This window comes from Chaetomium fimeti, assembly GCF_033439085.1.
Source record: "Chaetomium fimeti strain CBS 168.71 chromosome Unknown B0H64scaffold_5, whole genome shotgun sequence".
NCBI classification, from domain to species: Eukaryota; Fungi; Ascomycota; class Sordariomycetes; order Sordariales; family Chaetomiaceae; genus Chaetomium; species Chaetomium fimeti.
The window spans coordinates 3,957,913-3,979,158 of NW_026944333.1; the positions used below are offsets into that span (position 1 = coordinate 3,957,913).

At 56.2% G+C, this 21,246-nt stretch overlaps 9 protein-coding genes across 9 annotated transcripts; 4 read left to right on the forward strand and 5 right to left on the reverse strand.

The window, feature by feature from the left end:
• Positions 1 to 614: 614 nt before the first annotated feature.
• B0H64DRAFT_464343 (uncharacterized protein) lies at positions 615 to 3,131 on the forward strand (the record flags this gene model as incomplete). The annotated part of the gene is made up of 8 exons (XM_062807624.1): positions 615 to 753; positions 828 to 1,147; positions 1,222 to 1,480; positions 1,556 to 1,705; positions 1,776 to 1,884; positions 1,939 to 1,990; positions 2,075 to 2,194; positions 2,264 to 3,131. The coding sequence occupies 8 exons, from the start codon at positions 615 to 617 to the stop codon at positions 3,035 to 3,037; spliced, it is 1,923 nt and encodes a 640-aa protein (XP_062658598.1). The 3' UTR covers positions 3,038 to 3,131.
• A 412-nt stretch (positions 3,132 to 3,543) lies between these two features.
• B0H64DRAFT_201443 (uncharacterized protein) lies at positions 3,544 to 4,719 on the forward strand. The gene is made up of 3 exons (XM_062799265.1): positions 3,544 to 4,076; positions 4,145 to 4,362; positions 4,424 to 4,719. The coding sequence occupies exons 1-3, from the start codon at positions 3,638 to 3,640 to the stop codon at positions 4,565 to 4,567; spliced, it is 801 nt and encodes a 266-aa protein (XP_062658599.1). The 5' UTR covers positions 3,544 to 3,637; the 3' UTR covers positions 4,568 to 4,719.
• A 143-nt stretch (positions 4,720 to 4,862) lies between these two features.
• Positions 4,863 to 7,432, forward strand: B0H64DRAFT_201486 (uncharacterized protein). The gene is made up of 2 exons (XM_062799266.1): positions 4,863 to 7,188; positions 7,265 to 7,432. Exon 1 carries the CDS (start codon positions 5,074 to 5,076, stop codon positions 7,162 to 7,164), a length of 2,091 nt encoding a protein of 696 aa, XP_062658600.1. The 5' UTR covers positions 4,863 to 5,073; the 3' UTR covers positions 7,165 to 7,188; positions 7,265 to 7,432.
• A 2,478-nt stretch (positions 7,433 to 9,910) lies between these two features.
• Positions 9,911 to 10,178, reverse strand: B0H64DRAFT_402560 (uncharacterized protein). Its single transcript, XM_062804247.1, has one exon. It carries the CDS (start codon positions 10,130 to 10,132, stop codon positions 9,929 to 9,931), a length of 204 nt encoding a protein of 67 aa, XP_062658601.1. The 5' UTR covers positions 10,133 to 10,178; the 3' UTR covers positions 9,911 to 9,928.
• A 729-nt stretch (positions 10,179 to 10,907) lies between these two features.
• Positions 10,908 to 12,315, reverse strand: B0H64DRAFT_324535 (cryptococcal mannosyltransferase 1-domain-containing protein; the record flags this gene model as incomplete). The annotated part of the gene is made up of 2 exons (XM_062800657.1): positions 10,908 to 12,067; positions 12,123 to 12,315. The coding sequence occupies 2 exons, from the start codon at positions 12,313 to 12,315 to the stop codon at positions 10,908 to 10,910; spliced, it is 1,353 nt and encodes a 450-aa protein (XP_062658602.1).
• A 407-nt stretch (positions 12,316 to 12,722) lies between these two features.
• B0H64DRAFT_434118 (Sodium/calcium exchanger protein-domain-containing protein) lies at positions 12,723 to 14,758 on the reverse strand. The gene is made up of 3 exons (XM_062806075.1): positions 13,527 to 14,758; positions 13,229 to 13,449; positions 12,723 to 13,172 (listed from the first exon to the last, which is right to left on the reverse strand). Exons 1-3 carry the CDS (start codon positions 14,581 to 14,583, stop codon positions 13,017 to 13,019), a joined length of 1,434 nt encoding a protein of 477 aa, XP_062658603.1. The 5' UTR covers positions 14,584 to 14,758; the 3' UTR covers positions 12,723 to 13,016.
• A 447-nt stretch (positions 14,759 to 15,205) lies between these two features.
• On the reverse strand, positions 15,206 to 16,632 carry B0H64DRAFT_464352 (putative amidoligase enzyme-domain-containing protein; the record flags this gene model as incomplete). Its single annotated transcript, XM_062807625.1, has 3 exons — positions 15,206 to 16,244; positions 16,311 to 16,524; positions 16,573 to 16,632. The coding sequence occupies 3 exons, from the start codon at positions 16,630 to 16,632 to the stop codon at positions 15,424 to 15,426; spliced, it is 1,095 nt and encodes a 364-aa protein (XP_062658604.1). The 3' UTR covers positions 15,206 to 15,423.
• Positions 16,633 to 17,770: 1,138 nt separating this feature from the next.
• Positions 17,771 to 18,547, forward strand: B0H64DRAFT_444108 (uncharacterized protein; the record flags this gene model as incomplete). Its single annotated transcript, XM_062806757.1, has 1 exon — positions 17,771 to 18,547. One exon carries the CDS (start codon positions 17,771 to 17,773, stop codon positions 18,545 to 18,547), a length of 777 nt encoding a protein of 258 aa, XP_062658605.1.
• A 422-nt stretch (positions 18,548 to 18,969) lies between these two features.
• On the reverse strand, positions 18,970 to 19,536 carry B0H64DRAFT_418736 (uncharacterized protein; the record flags this gene model as incomplete). Its single annotated transcript, XM_062805339.1, has 2 exons — positions 18,970 to 19,284; positions 19,363 to 19,536. The coding sequence occupies 2 exons, from the start codon at positions 19,534 to 19,536 to the stop codon at positions 18,970 to 18,972; spliced, it is 489 nt and encodes a 162-aa protein (XP_062658606.1).
• Positions 19,537 to 21,246: the final 1,710 nt, after the last annotated feature.

Consider the following 21,246-nt stretch of genomic DNA (forward strand, 5'->3'; position numbering starts at 1 on the left):
GTGGGCAAGTTGGGTTTATGGGCCACATTGAGAAATTACTTGGTTAGGTACCTACGTAGGTAGGCAGTATTGCTCGGGACGAATCTTGGAGCCCGAAAGGTGAATTGGGAAGCAGGTGTTTATGGGTTTAGATCTAGTTAAAGGTTCCCGGATACAGTACATTTCTGAACCCTATGTTTGTTTGAACTGCTTCTAAAACACGGATTTGCGGACTATGACCCGGAGCTTCAGACTGCTAAACGAAGTAGCCGAACCTTTCATGCTTGATACGTAGGTAATTACAGTTACAGAACAAAGGTTGAACGCTGGACCGTGTTTCATTGCACTGGTGTGACTCTTTCTTTATGCAACTTTAGGTTCATTGGGGCTCGGACGTCCGGTTGCGTACCTACCTTATGCTCACAAAAGACGGCTGTGAACTTGCTTGGTCTTTGGGGCTTCAGCGGGTGTTGCCGTCGTTCATTGTCTTTTTTTAATGCCCCAGGTGCTCAATGGGGTTAAGGAGACACGGCACATAGAGCTCGGCCTGCGGCTGACAGTTCTCTACAGCGGATCAAATCAACACTATTCTCTCCAAGCCGCTCAAGCAAGGCCATCATCAAGGTTTGCCCACTATGGCGGACTTCAAGACGAAACAACGACAATTGAACTACAAATTCCATGTTTTCCGCACTACAGGGGGAGGGGATGTCGACTACGAGTCGCAAGCTTGTGCGGACTACCCCTTTCCCCGCGAACGTGTTCCTGGCCAACGTGAGTACCCAAACCTCTAGTTGGCGTGCTGTTGAGCTATAAACCAGTAAGTTGCAACTAACACCTTCACCTAGAGCCACAGCAATACCCCGGTCTTTACAGGGGCGCGCTACGGCCAGGATTTGTCCCGCACATGCCCATTGAAGCGGAACGGGAAAGCCGTGTGCGGAAACCTCCCAATGTCACCGCAGCCCGGCGGCGTCTGAGAGCACAACTCCTGTCCCGCCGGCTTCATTGGTCGAGGGATCTCGGCTGGGGAGGGCATGGATTGGCTTCACTGTTTCACTACAAGAACGACAGCCCCCCATACAACAAGAGATACCTTGTCGCCAAGTGCAACTTTGCGGGAGGACAAGCAGATGCTCAGCTTGCTGCAGAGAGACGCATGACTGGTGTAAGTCTCGGTTATCCCACTAGGCAATCCCGTATATCCCTTTGGATCTCAATCACTGACTCCAGTGTGAATAGAAATTCAGAAACGCCATGCATATCGTTCAGTTGGGAGAACCCCCCGTGGTGGCTAACCAGCGGCGATCCGGGCGGGTTCGAGTACGGCAGGGATTCCCAGCATCGGGAGGTGGTGGATGGGCAGCTGAGGACACTGATATAAATAGTATCCTCTTCCTCGAGTATCTACCGCGGGGAAGTTTACACAAGGCTCTGTCTACTTCGGCCAGCAAAGACATAAAGTTCCCCAACCGGGCGCTGTGGCATATGTTCCATTGCCGTAAGTCAACCCACGTTTCCCTCGTCTATGTCCTGTGTTGCGGCCTTGAATATCAACACACTCATTCCCCCCTAGTCATCAAAACTTGCATCGCTATGGCGTACCCGCCCGCAAACTACGAAGATCTCTACCAGGGTCTTCAGCCCCCTTTCAGTGAGCGGGCTCCACCCGACAGAGATGAAGAAAAGGACAGGTTCGTGCACTTCGACATCGACCCATGGAACGGTACGTCCCGTCGTTAAGTATCTTGGCTATCCAGTGGGATCAGCTCCGCTAATCAACATGTGAAAAATAGTTTTGGTGGGCGGGAACGAGCCTGGCTCAAGCCATCCCCTGATTCCGATGTTGAAGATGGGCGATTTTGGGCTCGCGAGGCCTCTCCCTGAGGTGGACCTGCGTAACCGGTAAAGATCCTGGAGTTCCCAATGTTAAACATGACTAACGTACACGTCCATTAGAGACTTCATGTTGCAGCTCCGGGAGTCTGGCAAAATATGGTATTCCACTCCGGTACGTAGCCTTTCCGTGGCCTTGCCTGAAGCTGTCCAGAAAGAAAACCGACGATTCACACCCAACCCTCTTTCGTCTTCCTAGGAACAATTCACCGAAGAATGGGATTACGTCCCGCTGGGGGAGACACCATGGAAGACGGCTGTGAAGCCCCAGGTAGCAGGAAACTTCAGCTGGAGGACCAACCTCTTCCAAGTGGGCCTAGTAAGCACTACCCACCCTGAACCACCATAGCGACGAATCAACCCCCCTCATTAACCTCCCTTGCCGCAGACCATGCTCACGCTCATCACGCAACACTCGCCACCGATTCCCCCCTTCCCCCAACGCATCTACGTCCCCCCTCCCAACCCCGCCGACCACGACGACGACGACAAGGAGGAGGACGACTTCACCAACACCGACCCATCCGCGCCCCCCCGACGCCACCCCGCAGGCGACGCCCCCGGACCGCCCGACCCTAGTCACCATACCAGCCACCCCGAGCACCACGACGAGGTCGGCACAAACCTCAACACCCCCCTCGAACACACAAACAACCGCGAGGACGAGCGCCTCTTCGGACCCAACGCCTACCTGCCCAACGACAACAACAACAACAACAACAACACCCCCGAGATCGGCCCCGACTGGGTGCGCGTGTGGTCCTACGGCGGGTATATCCTAGACGAGAGCAACGACGCGTGGAAGCGCGGGCCGATGGACCGGTATGATCATGTGGATCGGCCACTGCGGCGGTTGGTGGCGCAGTGTTTGTGTGCGGATCCGTATTATCGGCCGAGGATGAGGTGGTTGGATCGGGTTGTTGGGGGGGTGATTCGGCGGAGGTGGGGGGGTGGGTGTGGTCGTGATGAGGGGGATGGTGATGATGAGGGGGATGGTGATGATGAGGGTGGTGATAGTGGTGATGGTGATGATGATGGTGGTGGTGGTGGTGGTGGCGGTGGTGTGGAACGTGAGGAGGATAGTGATGAAGCAGTGATGGAGTGGGTCAAGGATATCTTTGAGAGGCCTATCGAGCCTGACGACTTTTTTTGCAGCATGTAGAAGGTGGAATGTAGCCGAATCACGGTGGTGGACCGTTGATGATCATGTGAATGGGAGTAAAGGAAGAGAAGCCGTTACGAGGCGCAATATCAGGGGTATGTTAACGGATGGTTACCTATACTTGTGTGCGAAATATCAATGGATACCAGGTAGCAGTCACAGCTATCAGATATATGCACGTTGGTTAGACAAGTGCTGATCGGCGGTAGTAGGTTGATACTAGACTTACAAGTTACCAAAGGAAAATGGCACCACCTAGGCTAATACTTGACGTTTTGAGGAAATAGGAGCGTGGGAAGGAAACTGGAATTCATTGATTCCATACAGTATGATGTTGTTACACCGGCAACAATGTGTTTCGGTAGCCAAGGCCCTTTCACAGTATTTCAACGCTCGTCCGGTTACACGCATCGCTTGAGGTTAGACCCCGACACCGGACCCCGAATTTGGGGACCTTGGTCTCCCCATTTTAGTCCCCCAACCTCATTTCTAACCTCTACCCAGTCCTCAACGTCCAAAGAAACACTTCAAACCACACCTGACACACCGTATCGTATTACCATCAACTAGCTGCATCACTCGAAGCATTACGCAAGCAACATGGGTCGACCAGGTGCCATGCTCGTTCAATCGCAGCCCACACATGACGGGATCACCGACTCCGACCTCAAGAGTTGGTACCTCGACAAGCACATACCTGAAGTTCTCGACACTGGCGGAGTGCGTGGTGTTCTATTCTGCCAACTTGATCGCGAATCATCCAAGGAGTATCTTGGAGAACAGGTACCGAAGTTATACCTGGCTGTGTACCTGCTTCACGACTTGGCCTGGCTGCATGAGGAGGGTTGTGGGCTGTGGAGGCTGCCGTTAGTCCTCAGTTCGAACAATGTGGACCTAGAGGCGAGACACAGGGGAAGGAGTGTGTTTGAGGTTGCTGAATTTGTGACGCACTTTTGGGAGGTTGTTGAAGCTGCGGCGCATAATGGGATGGTAGCTCAGCCCATGGCTGGCCCTCCCGATGACGATAAGACCAAAGAAGGTGAATACCACGCCCCTTTGACATCCGTTGGTATGGGTGGTCTTAGGACGACCTGACTCGGAGAACAGAGCCGACCATGCGTCTGGTACTCTCGTACTTGGACAGCCCGGACAAGTCACGAACAAACCTCGCAGATTTAATGCCGGCGCCGGCTCACGACCAAGAGCCAGAAGCGATAATATCAACCCTGTTCAAGGTTGACGAGACAAATCCTGGTCCACCTGCCAGCAAGAATGAGAAGGGTGACACGCCGGTGCCCTTGCCTGAGCAAAAGTACTTGCACTGTGTACGTGAGGTTTGGCTTTCAAGTTCGAGTGTATTAGCTCACACGGTCATTCTCCATATAGCATCAGCTTTTCGGCAACACTTTGCATGAGTCCCCGCTCCCTCCGCATGGTTTCCGCTTGTCCACGGTCGAATACACGGTCCTCGCTGAGTTTGGTGATACAAAACCCCTGCGATCGGGGAATGAAACTTCGGTTCAAGCTTGATTCAGGTGAAGAAGAGAGATTAATTATTCTCGGTCTTGAAAATGTCCTGGGTCAGACGGAGCATGGGATTGTTTGTGATTGATGCGTTGGATTGCTCCCCTTAGGTAGGTAGCTGATCAATGCAAATTTTGTTCACTGGCTCCGGTTGTGTTTTTATTTTCTTCTGATTTCTATTTTTCGCGCACAGAACACTTGCCGCAGTTCGGATAGCTGTTTTAGGCAGGCCCGTCTCTTCCAGTCCCGGCGGAGCGTCCGTCCTCAGTGCTCACCGTACCCGGACAGTCTCGAACCCCGCCTCCGAATCCTTCCTGGGTCAAGAGGGCCCAGATGAGATCCTGTTGTGCACAGTCCGTCTACTAAACCACTCTATTACGAGATGAAAGGCTGGGCAACCCTCCACAGAGAAACGATGGGCGCAATCTTAGTTAAATCAATAGTGCGGTGGTTGCCTGATCACTCGGCCTCCACAGGAGTCATCCACGCGCTTGAGCGGCACCGCGGGTAACATGCAGCGAACGGCTTCTTGGCTTAAAATCGGCGCGTCCCTGCGCGGGTGCGCGCCACGCAGCAACTTCTCCAACCGTGTTGCCTTCACCAGAACCAAGTCAACCAACATTCGATTCATCGCCATGCTTCGCCGAGCGTGGCCAAGCCCAGACGGGCCAACCGGCAGGCCAATTGGGATGGTCAACGCCATCAACGAGCCGATGACGGGCAAGGAGATTGCCACACAGGAAACGCCATTGCCGCTTGGTACCTTGGGGGGATTTGTAGAGTTCCTTTCGCACCACAAACTCCCCAATGGCGAGGTGACGACGATCCCCACGCTCCCATCCTCAGACTTCGCCAGGTTGGCGAAGCCGTACAACGACTGGGCTCCGGCGCCGTACAACAACAACTCCATACGCAGCGATTCGGCCATGAACCGGTTCAGCTTGTGCTTCACCGGCTTGCCGGACCTGATGGACATGGAAGCCCTTTTCTCCGGTGGCGGCCTGTCGTTGCCAACACTAATCGAGTCCGAACTCGAAATGTGCAAGCAGCGGTTGTGGGCGGGCATGCCTCCCATCTCCGACAGGCGCTGGGCAGAAAAGAAGCTCGACTCGCCGGAGAACATTGATCTCGCGGTCGAACACCTGCTCAAAACCACCGACATGGTCTACTTCAGCCTGGAAGAGCCCTCCCGCAAGATGCGCCAAACCTACAACAAATGCTACGACCTCCTCGCCCACTTCGACACCGTCCTGGCAGCCTACTACGCCGCCAACCCCAGCACCCCGCGCCCATCCCCCGTCCCCCGCGTCGCCGACCTCTGGGCCGAGTTCTTCTACGCCCACATCCAATTCATCACCAACCGCATCCACACCTGGGCGGCCGCCCACGTCGACCGCATCACCGACGACCTCGTCCACCGCTTACAAACCGCGCCCACCGAGCCCGGCGGCACGCGCATGAGCCCGCAACAAGAAATCTTCTTCGCCCAATTCCAACGCCTCAGCCACGTCATCCGGCGCCTCGACGAGGTGATCCTCATCCCCCTCATCGGCTTCAAGAACACGCTCCCGCACTGGCGCCCCACCGCCTCCCCGCCCGTCGTCAACTGGCCCGTGTACATACGCGCGGGCGGCGCCGCGCCGCTCGGGGGCGCCTACCCGGCCGACATCCAGCAGCGGGACGAGGTGTACCACCAGCGCGTGGCCAACCTGGTGCGCGGGGCGATGCTGCGGGACCGGGCGGCGCGGAGTGTCGATGCTGCTGTCGCGGCGGGGACGGGTCGCGAGTTTGCGGGGGAGGGCGTGGCGGCGCCGACGCGCGGGGTCAGGGCCGCGTATGCGCAAGGGAGGAGGGAGTTGAGGGGGGAGCCGGAGCCCGTAAGGGAGGAGTTGTGGGTTGCGGCGCTGAGGCGGTCTATGGAGCCGGGTAGGGAGGGACGGCCGCCGCTGTTTGCGAGGTGGGGGTTTGTGGTGTATCGGTTGTGTTATGGCCACTCGGAGGAGGAGTGGGCGGCGTTTTTGCGGAAGTTTGAGGAGAATGTTAAGAACTGGGGGAAGGGGGTTGCTGGGGCGGATGCTGTCAGGGAGAGGATGGAGATTCGGTGGGTGGATGGGAGGGACCATGGGATTGCGGAGGGGGATGTGGAAGGGGCAAGGAAGCACTTCAAGGCGTTGGACGAGAATGGGGGCGCTGGCCTTGACGGCTTGAACGCCCCGGCATTCTTGGTTGCTGACCAGAGTTCCATTGATTCGCACATCCGCGAATCTACGCTGCCTGGGCAAACACTCGTTGATGAGGCCGACATGAGCCCTTTCATAGTGGTTGGGGCGAAAGAAGTAAGCGAGTCAGGCCGCACGCCCGGGGGCTTTGAAGGGATAGTTAGGGTCCTAGGCTCGGTGTTGGTTGATGATGTTTGGGCGTGTCTATTGTTGAGGAATGTTGAACTGAAGGAAATGTGGAATTTGGCGACGTGGCATCCGGCGGGTGTCTACGTCGGAATGGTGGTGCGGAGCCAGGTTGACGGCTGGGATCGGTTTCGGGGGGCCAAGGATGACTTCGTGAAGAAGGCGCATGAGTGGAAGCGTCAGGGGAGGCTTGACTAGGTGCATGTAGTCGCCAAGTACCTCGTGAGTCCAGTGAACTCCACTCCGTCGGTGTATTAGTATTAGAAGGCGGAGGGCTGACAGCCATGGTCATCTGGAGAGTTGCAGCATACGCGTGTGGTTGTAGCTGAACGCCATGTGAAAGTCCGAGTTGCAACCCAAGTGGGCACAGCTTGAGGTTCGCCGGGAGCTGTCCCGGACAGGGCCCCTCGTCGGGCTTCGATATCACCGAGGCAGGCGGATGACGTCACGCTCTCACTGCAGCCTCGAGAATCGCGCCATGTTAAACACCAGCGGGCCTTACTCCCAATCGCAAACATTCGGTCACGGCAGGCGCAGCCCTGCGAAGAAGGCCCCGCCCGGGAGGCATACAGATTACATCCCGTCCGGTGCAATTTCTGGTGAGGGGTTCAGGCACCCAACCGAACGGGCAGCCTTGGGTTCCACCAAGTCCACCGCATGCAGGTGTGCCTGCCTCCGAGTCTGCCTCCTGCCCTCCTCTCTCTTGGCTCCTGCCTCCAGATGATTCCCCGCCCCCTCCTCATCCAATACGACCGAAGAAAAGAACTCTCATGCACCGATTTCTCGAATTCCGGTCAAAGCAGGGGTTGCGATTGGCGCACATCAGCTTGGAGGCAGTCGAGTTGCATGGCCATGGCCCAATCGCGGTCGAGGCGAGGAGGCTTTCTTGCATGGGAACTGCAGATTGACACCCTCCATCGCCCGCTTCTTGCCCACTCTGCCGCGGGATGCTGCACGGGATGGAGTTGGCCAAGAGTCCAAGTCCAAAGCGCCGGTTGTCTGCGCTGACGCTCGACGCTTACTTATAGCTCCCTCTCTTTCCCCAACACAACTCTCCCCATAACCCAAATCAAATCACAACAGTCTGTAGTGACTGGCCGGTCAGACGGGCCGGCCACGGTTCGCAGGTACATTATCCCACTCCCTTCACCTCTTGCGGCTGCTGAGTGCTGACACCTGGACCTCCAGCTTTCAAAACCTTGATCATTCGCCCGCGGGGGCATTGCCTGCCCCCGCCAAGTCAGCCACATTCCGTGGCAATGGGTTAGTGATCACGACGAAGATGGTCTTCGTGGTCGTGCGCTACGCTTTCCGGGATCGGTCCAAGACGGTGCAAGTTTAATTCCGGGACCCACCGCCTCGACAATCCCGGGGCATGACCACGAAGATCTTCCGCCTGGTTACTTTGGGGGGGATTTGGAGGGTATTGGGACCTGGGGAAGATCTGGAGATCTCCTCCGATCCGGCGATGACGCCGGGTCGTTTTTCGCAAGTTATCCTTGTTCGACCAGCCTCTTCGCACCTTTGGACGCACCACCGTCATACACCAACGTTTTCGACCCAAGCTTCGCACTCGCACCGTTGGCTCTGCCTCCGACCAACACTTCGACTTCCGCCTGGCCAGGGGTCCCTTATCCTGCCCAGTTTCGTCCGCCCGACCTGCCTGCTGCAACGGTTCAGCTCCCTGTTGTGCCCGTTCAAAGCCTGTCGCCTGATCTTTACTCCACAATCGACACCAGCTTCAACTTTCAGCAGGCAGCCCTGAATCCAACATTGGACGATTGGAACGCCGACTTCAACTTCGAGTCGCTGGCGGCTCCAAATGATGACACATCCGGTTGGGATCAGCTCACTCGGGACGGAGAACTTCAGCATCACTCACCAATCTGGGACCCATTCAGCCCTACCTCGGGCACGGGATCGAGCACAAACTCAGCCGGCCCCACGACTTCCAGCCTGGCCTTGTCGGGTTACGGCAGCAGCCCAACGCCCATTGACAAGACAAACCCCGAACCCGGCATGGCCGACTTGTTTTCTTGCAGCAAATGTGCAAAGAAATGCGGCAGCCGGGCCAAACTCCAGCGCCACGTCAAGAACCATGACGAAAGGAGGTATGGCTGTTCAAGGGCTGGATGCAATCGACGATTTACCACAGAAGCGGACCGGAAACGACATGAAAACAAGATCGCACATGGTGGCCGGAAAACTTGGCGGTGTGCAAAGTGCGGGAGGGCATTCGGTCGAAAGGATAACTTGCAAAAACACGAGAAGAAGGTTCACAGCGTGAACTTCCACAAAGTGGGCTTACTCGAGGGCCGAGGGTGAAGCACCCTCGGCTCTGAGAATGGGGATGGGGACTGCCGCGGACCTGTTCGGGACATTTCCCGACCGGGCCCGCGAGCAGTAGCGTCGCCGACGTCCACGATCCGTTACGCGCTTCCGTTATCGCAGGCTTAACTCCCTGATCCGAGACACCATCTGTTCCCGACCCGGCTGTCTGTCCCGGGCTGTTCCGGGCGAGAACAGATGGTGTCTCGGATCACTACACGTTTTGTCTGTGTTTAGGCGGGAGCGGATAACGGATGGTGGACGCCGGCGACGTTACCGGCTCGAGGGCCCGTTCGTCAAATGTCCCGAACGGGGCCGCGAAAGTCGTTCAATCTCATTTGTCGGGTTCCTATCGATTACGTCGGGAGGAATTGGCACATCTCCTGTACCTAGAACTAGGTTAGACCTAAGAGAGTGATTTTCAAAATTGTGCGCTTAAACCTTTGATATCGGGTCACAGGACGGTGATTACCCTGCCCTACAAAAGGCTAGCGAATATCAGAAAGTTATAGGCAAATAAATATCGGGGAAGATGGTCATTATGAGACATTAGAGCTCCGCTCCATTCCTACCCACCCTGAAAGGCCAAACGCCCGCCAGTCCCCAAACCATCCAACTAACCAAGTACCATCCATCACACCAACGTCTCGTTCCACGGCCGCCAACTCTGGTCGTTAAAAGTAGGCATACACTTGACCATCTCCGGCGGCGGCATCCACTCAACCCCCGTCTCCATCCCCGTCTCCTTCGCAACCACCGCCGCCGTGAACCCCTTCGCCCCCTTTACCGCCGGCCCCTCCTCCTCCCCATACCCCAAACTCACACTCGGCACCACCATCACCCTTCCCTACCCCTCCCACCACAACTCTTTACGAAGCACCTGCGGCTCCCCCTGACGACACTCCCCCCTCTCCCCCCTCGCCCCGCGAAACGCCACCTTCCCCTCCAGTGCCGGTGTAGTTGAGCGCGCAGGCGAGGTCGGCGGACTGGATGTGCCGCTGGTGGGTTAGCTCGAGGGGGTCGTCGGGGCAGAGGAGCACGTCGTTGATGAAGAGGATGCTGGTGGTATTGGGGTGGTAGTGGGAGAGGTTGGTGGTTAGGGGGAGGAGGGCGAGGTTGCGCAGTGGGGCGAGCGTGCTTCGTCTACTTTGAACCTGCAGTGTACTGATATTTTTCGGGCCCTCTTTGTGAACGCCACATTCCCTATATCATACAGACACCCACGCCGACAATGCAATACTCTGTCGCGCAGCTCGCGCAGAACCCCTCAAACCCTTCCTCTAATTAACAAAAGATCCCACCCGTTCACTATTGGGCCCAGTCTGACCTCTCTCGAATCCTTGGAGCCAGCCCCTGGACTCGTCACAAAAGTGACTGCAGGGAGCCTTCTTTACCGGACTTGTCTGGCACGACAACGTGACCGTTCCCAGCCGCGCAAACTCGGTCAAGGGGAGCTGAGCCACGCCATCAATGCTTCGGCCCATCATTGGGTTCATGTGCGTCCGGTCCGCTTGCTCCTCGACGCGACAACCCAAGCTTCCTGGCCTAGTGCGTGTGTGTTGACTGTCCCCGGGCCGATACAGAATCGGCTCTACTTGTCCCATAACCGACCCTCAAGTCCCCGGCTGCGTCTTATTCCAAGCCTCGAAGAACTGGTTATCATACTGCGCCGTGCACTTGACCTTCTCCGGGGGGTCCGTCTGCCACTCAATCCCCTCATCCCTCCAGTCTGACGAGCCCACCCACCTCGACGTATACCCCTTCGCCTCCTTGATCTTTCTCCCCCCTTCATCAGAATACTCCAAATTCACCACCGGCACCACCGCAATCTTGCCATACCCCCCAAACCACAAATCCTTACAAAACAACTGCGGCTCCCCCTGATGACACTCCCCCTTCCTCGCCCTCCTAAACCTCACCCCACCCTCCATCACCGGCGCCGCCTTGAACACCACGGCGCCATTCCAACACGAAAAAACCTGAAACGGCTGGCGCGCCCCCAATCTGGCCCGCGAAGCCTCATCATTCCAGAACAGGTTCCAGGCCGAGTCCCAGCTGCCGTCGGGCGGGATCTCAAAGAAGGCGTCGCCGGACAGCGCCCGCGCGATCCACACGTCGTAGAAGGTCGGGTCGGCCCCGACGTAGGTCCAGTCCATGGCGCACACCATGTCGGCGTTGAGAGTGGTGTGTTGGAGGACGAGTTCGAGGATGTCTTCGGGGCAGATGGCCACGTCGTTGAGGAAGATTATGGTGGTGGTGGCGGGGTCGTATTTTGGCTTTGGGGGGGTTCGGCGTTGGGGTTTGGGGGTGGTGGGGGAGGTGGTGATGGAGGTGTCGTCGAGGAGGGGTTGGATGGCCAGGTTGCGCAGCTGGGCGAGGGCGGTGATGCGGTCGCCCTTTTTGGGGTTGATGGCTGTGGTGCTGAAGTAGTAGGTTACGCCTAGGGCTTCAAGCTCCGGGAGCAACGCGGCGAGGACCTCGCCGGTGCCGTCTTTTGAGTTGCCCTCGATGATGGAGAGGGCACAGTTCGTGGGGCCTAAGAACCGCATGGCTTCCACCACGCTCCCGATAAGCCGGGGGAGAAGGGCAACGCATTGGCGGAGATCGAGGGCGAAGAAGTACCGGATGGTTGCTTCGGAGGCGTCGTTGGTTACCTGCAGCTGCTGGTATCGAGATGGGTCCAGCTTGGGACATTCCAGATGCGGGAGAGTTGCTGTATCTATGTTCATAATAGCCTTCACGTACAGCGCCGTGGTTTCTAAAGGGAGAGCGGCTGTCGGCAAAGGTTAGACCATGCGCGAGAGGGTGGGTTGTCTGAGTCAACTCACGCTGGTTCCCTGAAGACGTCGCTGAGGGCAAAACCCCGGTCTGCGACGGCAAATGCTTGTCTCCTCCATCTGGCCGTGAAAGATGGGATTGCGTAAAGTACGCCGTGGTGAACTGGTCACGGCGGACGTAGAGAGTGACGGCCACGAGTAGCAAGCATGCAGTTGGCCAAAGAAGGAGGATTGACCGCCTCATCGTGGGAATTATTAAGGAGGTTTGGTGACGACGGAGTTGCGCCGAGAATTCCAGGAACGCGTGATTCAAAGCATCGTCCGGGGGTAAATTAGGCGGGAGTGGAAGTTGTGTTTCAAGTTAACAAACACGCGTTGCTTGTTGGGTTCCGTCACGGTCTATTCCACGAATTCCAGCAGCCATGGGGAACGTGGGACCTTGGGGATCGATGGTTTTTCCGCCCTGATGAAAGACAAACAAGGTGGCATCCGTGGGCAATTAAGCGCTGCTGCGCCGCGATCATCGGCGCGATGTGATAGTGGTGTGGGCCCTTGTCACACCCAGATTCCGACCCCCCCCATCCCGTTGCGGTAGGTAACCAGGGGGCCAGGGCAGTTTTACACGCCCAGGCCGATCGATAACTTGGGGTTGTCTTGGGTTTAACCGCGTGGCGGTAATCTTGGCTGGCTAAGTGAAACTCGAATATTCGCATGAAAGAGACGATTTATGAATCCAACTTCTCGGTTCTTGTACAAAATTGACCTCCTATGACTACCGAGACACCTGTAACCTTGACAGGGCAGCAGCAGGGTTATGACGATCGTACTAGGGCCCCCAGTCACCAAGTTCTTCCCTTGTGCCACCTTCAAGCTTCATCATTTCGACCCACGCCCCGAGATGATAAATGGTAACAACAATAGCGATTCGTCACGTCGGCTGATGCTCTACTGTGCCAGCCCCTTGACGATTTGTTGGAGTTGCTCGAGTGCATCCTTCGTCATCGTAACCTTTACCACGGCGGATCCTTCCAAGCCGTTCGAGGTCGCAACCTCAGGGTCCGGGTAGTACCAGCACGCAATGGCAATAATGATGTAGACAACCTGATACCCGATTAGTTTTTGATTCCAGCAAGGATGGGTGTCTCCAGGATACATACCACAAGAAGTGCGCCTTCGAGCCAGTTCGACTCGCCGTCCCGGAGGAAGTTTCCAACCACCAGAATCGACAGGACGAGAAGGCCAACCATGAAGATCTCAAAGTTAAGATCCAGGGGTTTGCCCATGATCCATGCAATAACGACGGCCAGCGGGGCGTTGAAAAGGGCAGTCTGGATGGAAGGGCCGAGGCAGTGGTACAGGGCAACATTGATCATGCCATCTAGGAAAGGCGCAAGTTAGCAAGGCGTTCGAGACTTCTGTGGTGGAATAATAAGTAGAAAAGAGGATCATGCTCACCCCTGGCTTCATCAATCGCAGTCAGATGCTCCGCCGCCTTTTCCACCAGCGGCAGCAAGATCAAACCCAAAAACTGATCGGGCACACCACTCTTCACCACATGCTCAATCTCACCAACCAGAATAATCAACAGCGCCGTCACGCAGACAAGCGACACGACCAGCGCAATGAGAGCCTCAGTCATGGTGAACTTGGGCTTCTGCATATCCTCCTCGCGGTCAGCATCACGGTGCTCGTCCATCTCAATGACCTCGTCAAAGATGCTGTGCTGGCTGCTAGCACAAAACCAGATGTAGAGCGCAAAGGCAACCATGAGCGCAATCGACGCCGCCCGGCTGATCTGCAGCACATCCATCTGCAGCTTGCCGCGGGTGAAGGTCTCGTTCAGCGCGCCCAGCAGCGGCTGCTCGGGGTCGGGCGTGGCCTCGGTCTTGAGGGCCGAGTAGAAGGCGCTGGGGATGAGCAGGGCGAAGGCGGCGACCAGGAGGAGGCCGCTGCCGACCTCGGAGACGATGGCGTGGAACTTCTGGCTGGCGTGGCGGAGGCCGCCGAAGAAGAAGCACAGGCCGAGGCAGAGGAGGAGGTTGGTGAGGATGGAGCCGAGGATGGCGGCCTGGATGACGGGGATCAGGTTGCCGTCGTCGCTGCCGCCGCCCCGGGACGCGTCGTGGTTGGCGATGAGCACGACGAAGAGGATGATCTCGACGATTGAGCCGAAGGTGGTTTCGATCAGGATGCCGGCCACCTTGGGCATCTTCCGGGCGAACTCTTGGCCTGCGAAGCCGAGCAGGTTGGCGGCGGGGATCATGCCGATGTAACTCAGGGCAAAGGTCCACAGGGGCGCATCGGTGATGAAATGCACTATAATGGCGACCGGGACGAAGGGCCAGAGGATGTTGACCAACATCGAGACCTGGCTGGAGCTACGCCATAGCACCGCGAAGAAATGGCGAGGGTGGAAGCCGCTGCGGCCGCTCTCGCCTTCGTGAGCTACGCTGCCGCCCGCATGGGGGAGGAGCGGCGCCGACTCGTCTGCATGGCCTCCCTGTCCAGACATGATGAGTATCTTGCCTTGGTGCAGATGAGGTGGTGAGTTTGAGAGATGAAGGAAGACCAATTGGGGTTTGGGGTGTCAGGGAGGAGGTGAGGGCGGCGGGGTGGCAACAGGTTTATATTACCTCGGAGATGCTGTCGTTCCCAGCCTCCCAGTCCTCGCTGCAGCTGAACAAAGCTTAGCAGGCATATGCTGGCTCAGCTAGGGTCGTCACAAGACAGGACAGGGTCTCGGATCCGCAGCCAGCCATTGGTGCCCGCCCAAACATTTCCAAGCGGGCGGGTTAGTGTGCATGCAGCCTCTAAACCCGACAAGGATAGGGTCGCTTCCAGAGGAATGGAGGTACTTCATGTTTGTAACCACAGGTGTCGTTCACGAATATGAACCTGCTTTACTCCTGGGGTCTGATGTCCTTTAGGGTCTACGGTCATCTCAAACATGACTGTTTTTTTTTTTTGACGCCCCAACGGCTGTAGGAACCAAGGTTCAAAGCATTTTGTAAACACCAGTCTCACGAGTCCAGAAGTACCCGTGGTGACAAGCCATTGGGTCGCTGGATGGGAGGACACAAACATGGACCCGCACACCTGGAACCAAGCACCGGAGTAGATGTCACACGAATGACAACAACCGGAACATCAAGGGCATGTAGCAAAAGCTCTTGGCCGAGACACTGCGATGGGCAAGTTGTTGTTGGCATTTGGTCATTTGTGCTCTAATATCTCTCCTTTACCCTTCCCTCCTCCCAGCCCTCGCTCAATGGCGACCTCGGATTCTCTCTTGGGTTACAATGACACTAGCCGCGTCGGGGGTGTCGAACTCCTCAGCGCCGACCCACCTCTCTCATTTATAGGCAACGAGCTTCTTGTACTTCTCGAAAGCCATTCCCTTCTTCACGGCCTCGGCCTCCAGTTTCCGATACTCGGCCGCCGATACACCTTTCAAGTCGGACGGGCCCTCCGGGAGCTGCTTTACGCCCCGGAAGATCCCCATTAGGAGATCCACGTCCCTCACCATGTTCTTCTCGGCGCCAGTCTTCACGGCCGAGTACAGGGTCTCAAGCCTAGCAGGCTGTTCCGGGTCGAGGGCCGGGGCTCCCACGACCGCCCAGCGTACGAGGGATGTGGCGAACAGCACCCATAGGATGGTGTCGAGGGCGCTGCGCGAGCCCGGTGGCTGGCGGAACTCGATCGTTTGCTTGTTGCTCAGGGCGCTGGTAAAGTTCCACCGGAAGTGCGGGTGCACGAAATCCTTGGTGGCCCCGGTAATCGCGCCCTGCAACGTGTTCTTGGAGCACCAACACATGTGACGTGCGAGAACCTTTTCGTTCTTTGCTTTATTGATGTCCGAGCAGATGAGGGACATTTCAAACTCTTTGTACCCCTGGTTATACCGGTTGCTCATACAGTACGGGTTGATGCGGCGGTGGCCTGGCATGACGGCGTCGATACACCGTTCTAAAATGACAGTGGTCCTTGCAATATTCTTCAGTTGGGCGAGGGCCCAGGGACCCGCGGCAGGGGAGATGTGGACATGGGTGCTGCACTCAGTAGTCGCCTGGACGTCAAAGTTTCGTTCGAGTGCTCTCCATACATTACGAATCTCGCTATTCCAGGCGTCCTGGTTTTTGAATAGAAAAACGGGGGAGACTAGCTCAACTCCAACTTGGCGGTTATTAGTATGACCGAACCCACTGCTACAGTGTCAAGGGGGGAGGGGGCTGGGCTTACAAACGTTGCGCTGGGGGGCCGACGTTAGGGTGATATCCTCGGTGATGTTCCAATCCTGGTACTTCTCTTTGTCCTTCTGAAGGACATCACCAATGTGGCTTGACACTCTGGCGGCGGCGAGATGAGTCTGGAGCTCCAAGGCTAGGCCTGGGAAGTCGGCATGAGTCTTGGTCTTGCTCTTTACGATCAGCTCAATCTCTACGCCAAAACGTAACTCATTGGGATTGGGCGCCGGCGCCGGCGCCGTGGGAGTGGACTTGACGGCAGGCGTGGCCTTTGGGGGGGCCGTCTTGGTGTTTTTCTTCGAGTTGTTTGTAGACATTGGGAACTAAACGCAGGGAAGCACCACCCGAATCGAGCAAGTTTACACCCGAGGTAGAACAAGAAAGCAGGACGCAAAAGAACAGATGGCTGGTGTGAGATGGTAATAGGGTCAGGTTGTGGATGGGAACAAGGATAACAATGTTGGCTTTTGCTCGCCATATAAGAGTCCAAAGATGGACGATAAGCATTGCAGTCCTTTCTCTGCCCAGGAATTAACGATCCATTTTGACGCTACGCCAGGCAGGCCACCAGGAAACTTGAAACGAGTTCAGGTCAGATTGAGAGGGTTGGATGAGGAAGTAGGTCAGTAATAACGGCCCATCTGGGATCCATGAGACAAACTCATGGTATGTAGGTAAGTTAGTTACTGCTGGAAAAGGGTCCATCTTTAGACCTGGGCGGCCGATGACCCATAACCACCTCACACAGGCCTCGGCCCTTGAATCCTTTTGCATCGGTCGTGAACTCTCAAGTTCCCAACAGTACCTAAAGACCAGTAATGCCGTGTAATTCTTTTGCGTTCCGGATTGTATTATTCACGAGTTAACATCTGCATGCAAATGCCTACCTACCTAGGTAGGGACGGATAAGTAAATTCATCATCCCGACTCGAGACCACGGGACGATCTGAAGCCGGGTTTTACACGAGATATTCGCAGCCGCCGGCGCTGACTTCCGCAGTCACGGTCCGCGATCCGCGTTGTTTCCCCACTTTACAAACTTGCATTCGAATATTGTCTGGCGGATGCCGCGGATCGTCTGTCCCCTTAACTTTTATTGACCTTTTCAAGGCCAACAGCGGCCCCCTTCTTGGCGGCCGTGGCGCCGTGGCCACGGTGGCGGTCAATGGGATGAATGCTGAGGCGGTGGCCGTGTCAGGCGGGCCCGAAGGAACGGGTGGCCTCTCACGAACGGCAAACAGTTAAAGAGGACCCCCAACCCGATACAAGAAAGGTTCCATCCCGTAAATGCCAATGTTGCATGGGTTCCTACCCTCAGTTCCCCGCCAAAAAAAAACCAGCCTGAGCCAGAGCAGCGCCACGGGAGCCCGGGCAGAACAAGCGCAAGAGTCAGCAATAGCATCCGGACAAAGTCCACCCCCCAACAACATTATGGCGCCCAACTTGACTGCAGCCATGGCCGACACACAACCCCCTGAGCAAGCCCCACCCACGGCCCCGGCACAGCCCACAGCCGATACCTCCGCAAGCCCCGACCCCAACCCCGACCCGAATCCCAACTCACAACCCATCCCCTTCGGCTCCGACACCGACTCCGACTCCGACAGCGACGGCGACACCCACCTCACCCTGGCCAACCTCCTCAGAACCAACAAACTCATGGCCGAAGCCCTCCGCGCCGGCACCCACACCCACACAACCACCCACCAGGACCAACACCAACCCCCACCCCTCACCGACAACAACAACAACGAAAACATCCCCACAACCCTCTTCTTCTACGGCACCCTCCAAGACCCCACCCTCCTGCAATCCATCACCAACCTCCCCGCACCCCTCCCCGCCCTCGAAGACGCCCACATCCAAGGCGGGTTCGACCTGCGCCTCTGGGGCGGGAAATACCCCGTGCTCGTCGCCAACCCGGCCTCCGAGGCCGTGATCAAGGGGAAGGTGTGGCGGGTTGGTGGTGAGGCAGATGGTTTCGGGGCGGAGGCGTGGGAGCGGTTGAGGCGGTACGAGACAGAGGCGTATGATTATGTCGAGTGTGTTGTGAGGGTTGGGGGTGAGGGTGGTGGTGGTGGTGATGGTGCTGCTGGGGAGGAGGTCAAGGCGGTGGTGTTTAAGTGGGCGGGGGATGCGGGGAGTGGGGAGTTGAGTGACGGGGTGTTTGATTTGGATGCGTGGAGGGAGGAGAGGTCCATGGGGGGGCTGTTTGGTTTGGTTGGGGAGTGAGAGAGTGGGTGGGTGGCATTAGGTATTAGATTACTGCCGGTATTCCAAAATTAGATATGTACATGAAGATCTGGGGACAGAAATCTATGCGAATCGTTCCGCGCCTTGTTTTGGTTCTGCTGCGAGTGTTGGTGCTGGCTGGGCGGGTAACTCGCCGGGTGGCGCGTGCATGAACATGTGGTTTGGTGGTGGTTGTCCTTGCATCGGCTGGGGGGGGAACGCTCCCAGTTGCTGGTATGACCCCGGTATTTGGACCGGGACCGGCCCGGGGCCGTAGATGGGCTGCATGACATAAACGGTCCTCGGCATGCGGTTCCGGGTGTTGGTTTCGTAGCAGGCGATGACGAAGAGAGCAAAATGGGCGAGCCTAGAGGATATGCCACGTTAGAAATAACCAGCACTCGCTTCCCGAGACAGCGGACTCACGTCGTCAATACGCCAAACACAAGCAAAGCCCGTCCTTTGTTCATAATGTCCTTCTCGAGCGCCTGGTCCTCCGGCGTGACCATGTCCGGGTCGTACCGGTATCGGTCGCCATCGTAACCGCTGTAGTCTTGGATCATGTATCGGGGCCTCGATATCAGCCCAAACGAAGCTAGCATAAGGTCGACGATGGCCCAGCCAAGCCAGGCGAGGAGGTCGATAGCGACAACGGCACCGGGGTGGATGCCCCTGTTTCCACCTCGTTTCAGTATGCATACGGCTTCGGCGACGTCCCAAATAAAAGTGACAATAAGCTGGCGGCGGGAATATGGTTAGCTAAGGACCATCGCGCGGAAATATCGCGAGTGAAGGCAGCGAGGGGTGCAACTCACGGCAGGAGCCAAAACCACCATCAACAAGCTTCCGCCGTCGATTCGTTCATTCGCTGCCAGTGACCCGCCGATACCAGCGAGAATTATGACACACAGGACGGATCCCGCTCGCAGGCCCAGTTTCGTCTTCCACGTCCCCGGCGGCGACACATATTTTGGCGGTTGGTTCTCCATTTTGACGGTTGACGAGGAAGGAACATTTCAAAATCGCAAATGCGGGCGCTTCTGTCCAGAAATAAACTCAATGATGGAAGTGGCGGAGCGCCCTCCCCTGGCGCGTGTCTGCTTTCAGCGTAGTGCGATGTTACAAAAAGCTTGGTTGCAATCAAACACGAGGGCAGCGGCGAATGGGACAGCCGCCAGCCGAAAGATTTCTCCAGCAGGGAACTTGTGCCTGAGATTGGGATCCATTCAGGGGCCAGACGGAGCTCAAAGAACAGGGCCAGAAGTTCCAGCCGCGCCCAGCCCTGTGGAGCTCAGCTCCTTCAGGTTGCCAAGACATGGCATCGGACTTTTGTGCAATGCCGGTCGCTTGAGACTTTTAAACAACTCGGGCTTGGGCATCGAGCGAGGAACCATCGAGGCTCCACACAAACCGCCACCCGCCGAGCACAGTCCACACACTTTTTAGTTATCTTTTTGAGGGCAAGACTCTCTGGCGAGTATTTTTCTCGTCTGGATTACAAACCGACGAAAACGCCTTTGCCCCAAGGGGCCCTCGGGGATCCTGGCCCATAACAGATTGCATGAGTTTATTGACATTTTGACACTACCACTATGTACTACCTACCACAATGTCAAGACAGAGCTCTTACCCTAGGCGCTGCCTTTATTGCCTGCAGTGGGTAAACTGAGTTTGGGAATCAAGGTAGTGCAGCACTTATTAATTATTACGACATTAACCAGCGAAAAAAAACATCGTCTCGGGAAAGACGCCTCGTTTACTGTGTAAAATAAACGCCTATTTCTTGAACAGGGGGATAACCTAGTTTACAAAAGCAGTCAGAGTCCGTGTTGCTTCGCAAGGGTCATATGGAGAAGTCGTGGCCTATTCGAGGTGTAGATTGTCTAAGCGAATGGGAGATCCTCGAGTCTCAGCCTAAGGAAGAGGGATTTTCTGTGCTACAGAATCAAGCTTCATAGGTGAAGGGTAAATATTCAAGGTGCAAGAATGGATGATATAATTAACAAACGTAGGAGGCACAGATGGCCAAGTCCCTACTATTCATTGTTGCCTTCTCCCAACTATTACCCACCACAACTCTGGGATAAGGGCAATGACAAGACCGACACACACTATCACGTCCAGTATAATCATTATAGACTTTGAGCATGAATCAGTGCACTGGACATTCATGAGTAGGTAGTGCCAAACCCCTTTTGCTTCACCCCTTAAAAGATCTTATGTCGGCATTCAGGGTCAGGCTGCGTACCTACTGCTACAAAACATACGCTTAACATGATCAATACAGTTGGAATACCTTGCGGGGTCATTAGGCTCTTGTTCGCGAGAAAGAGATATCCAACAACTCCAAGTTCAAGTTATAATACACATGTCGTCACGCGTGCAGGTTCAAGTAGCTAAGTTACTTACCTGGGGAGTCCCGCCCCTTCTTTGGACCTGATGAAGGGATGGACTTTGCTTGTGCATCCCTAGGCGTGATTGAGTCACCGCAGTAACTTCACTCATACCTCCCCGACTACTCCATCCTGCTCGTTCCATTGGTGGTCGTTAAAGGTCTTTCACGTTGTATAGCCAGGTGAGCTCGTTCATTTGACAACTCAAAGCTGATTACTTGGTAGGTAGTTATTAAATCATCACAAGCCGGAGACATATTTGGTTCCACCACATCCTTAGGAACTAATATGGCCGCTGTCTCAGCG

Bases quoted from the DNA above. Each gene is read 5' to 3' on its own strand.
- B0H64DRAFT_201443 (XM_062799265.1), top strand. From the start codon at position 3,638: ATGGGTCGACCAGGTGCCATGCTCGTTCAATCGCAGCCCACACATGAC. The intron at 4,077-4,144 runs GTGAATACCACG...CTCGGAGAACAG, and splicing joins TGACGATAAGACCAAAGAAG to AGCCGACCATGCGTCTGGTA. The intron at 4,363-4,423 runs GTACGTGAGGTT...TTCTCCATATAG, and splicing joins AGCAAAAGTACTTGCACTGT to CATCAGCTTTTCGGCAACAC.
- B0H64DRAFT_201486 (XM_062799266.1), top strand. From the start codon at position 5,074: ATGCAGCGAACGGCTTCTTGGCTTAAAATCGGCGCGTCCCTGCGCGGG.
- B0H64DRAFT_402560 (XM_062804247.1), bottom strand. From the start codon at position 10,132: ATGGTGGTGCCGAGTGTGAGTTTGGGGTATGGGGAGGAGGAGGGGCCG.
- B0H64DRAFT_434118 (XM_062806075.1), bottom strand. From the start codon at position 14,583: ATGTCTGGACAGGGAGGCCATGCAGACGAGTCGGCGCCGCTCCTCCCC. The intron at 13,450-13,526 runs GTGAGCATGATC...CGCCTTTCCTAG, and splicing joins TGCGATTGATGAAGCCAGGG to ATGGCATGATCAATGTTGCC. The intron at 13,173-13,228 runs GTATGTATCCTG...ATCGGGTATCAG, and splicing joins TCGAAGGCGCACTTCTTGTG to GTTGTCTACATCATTATTGC.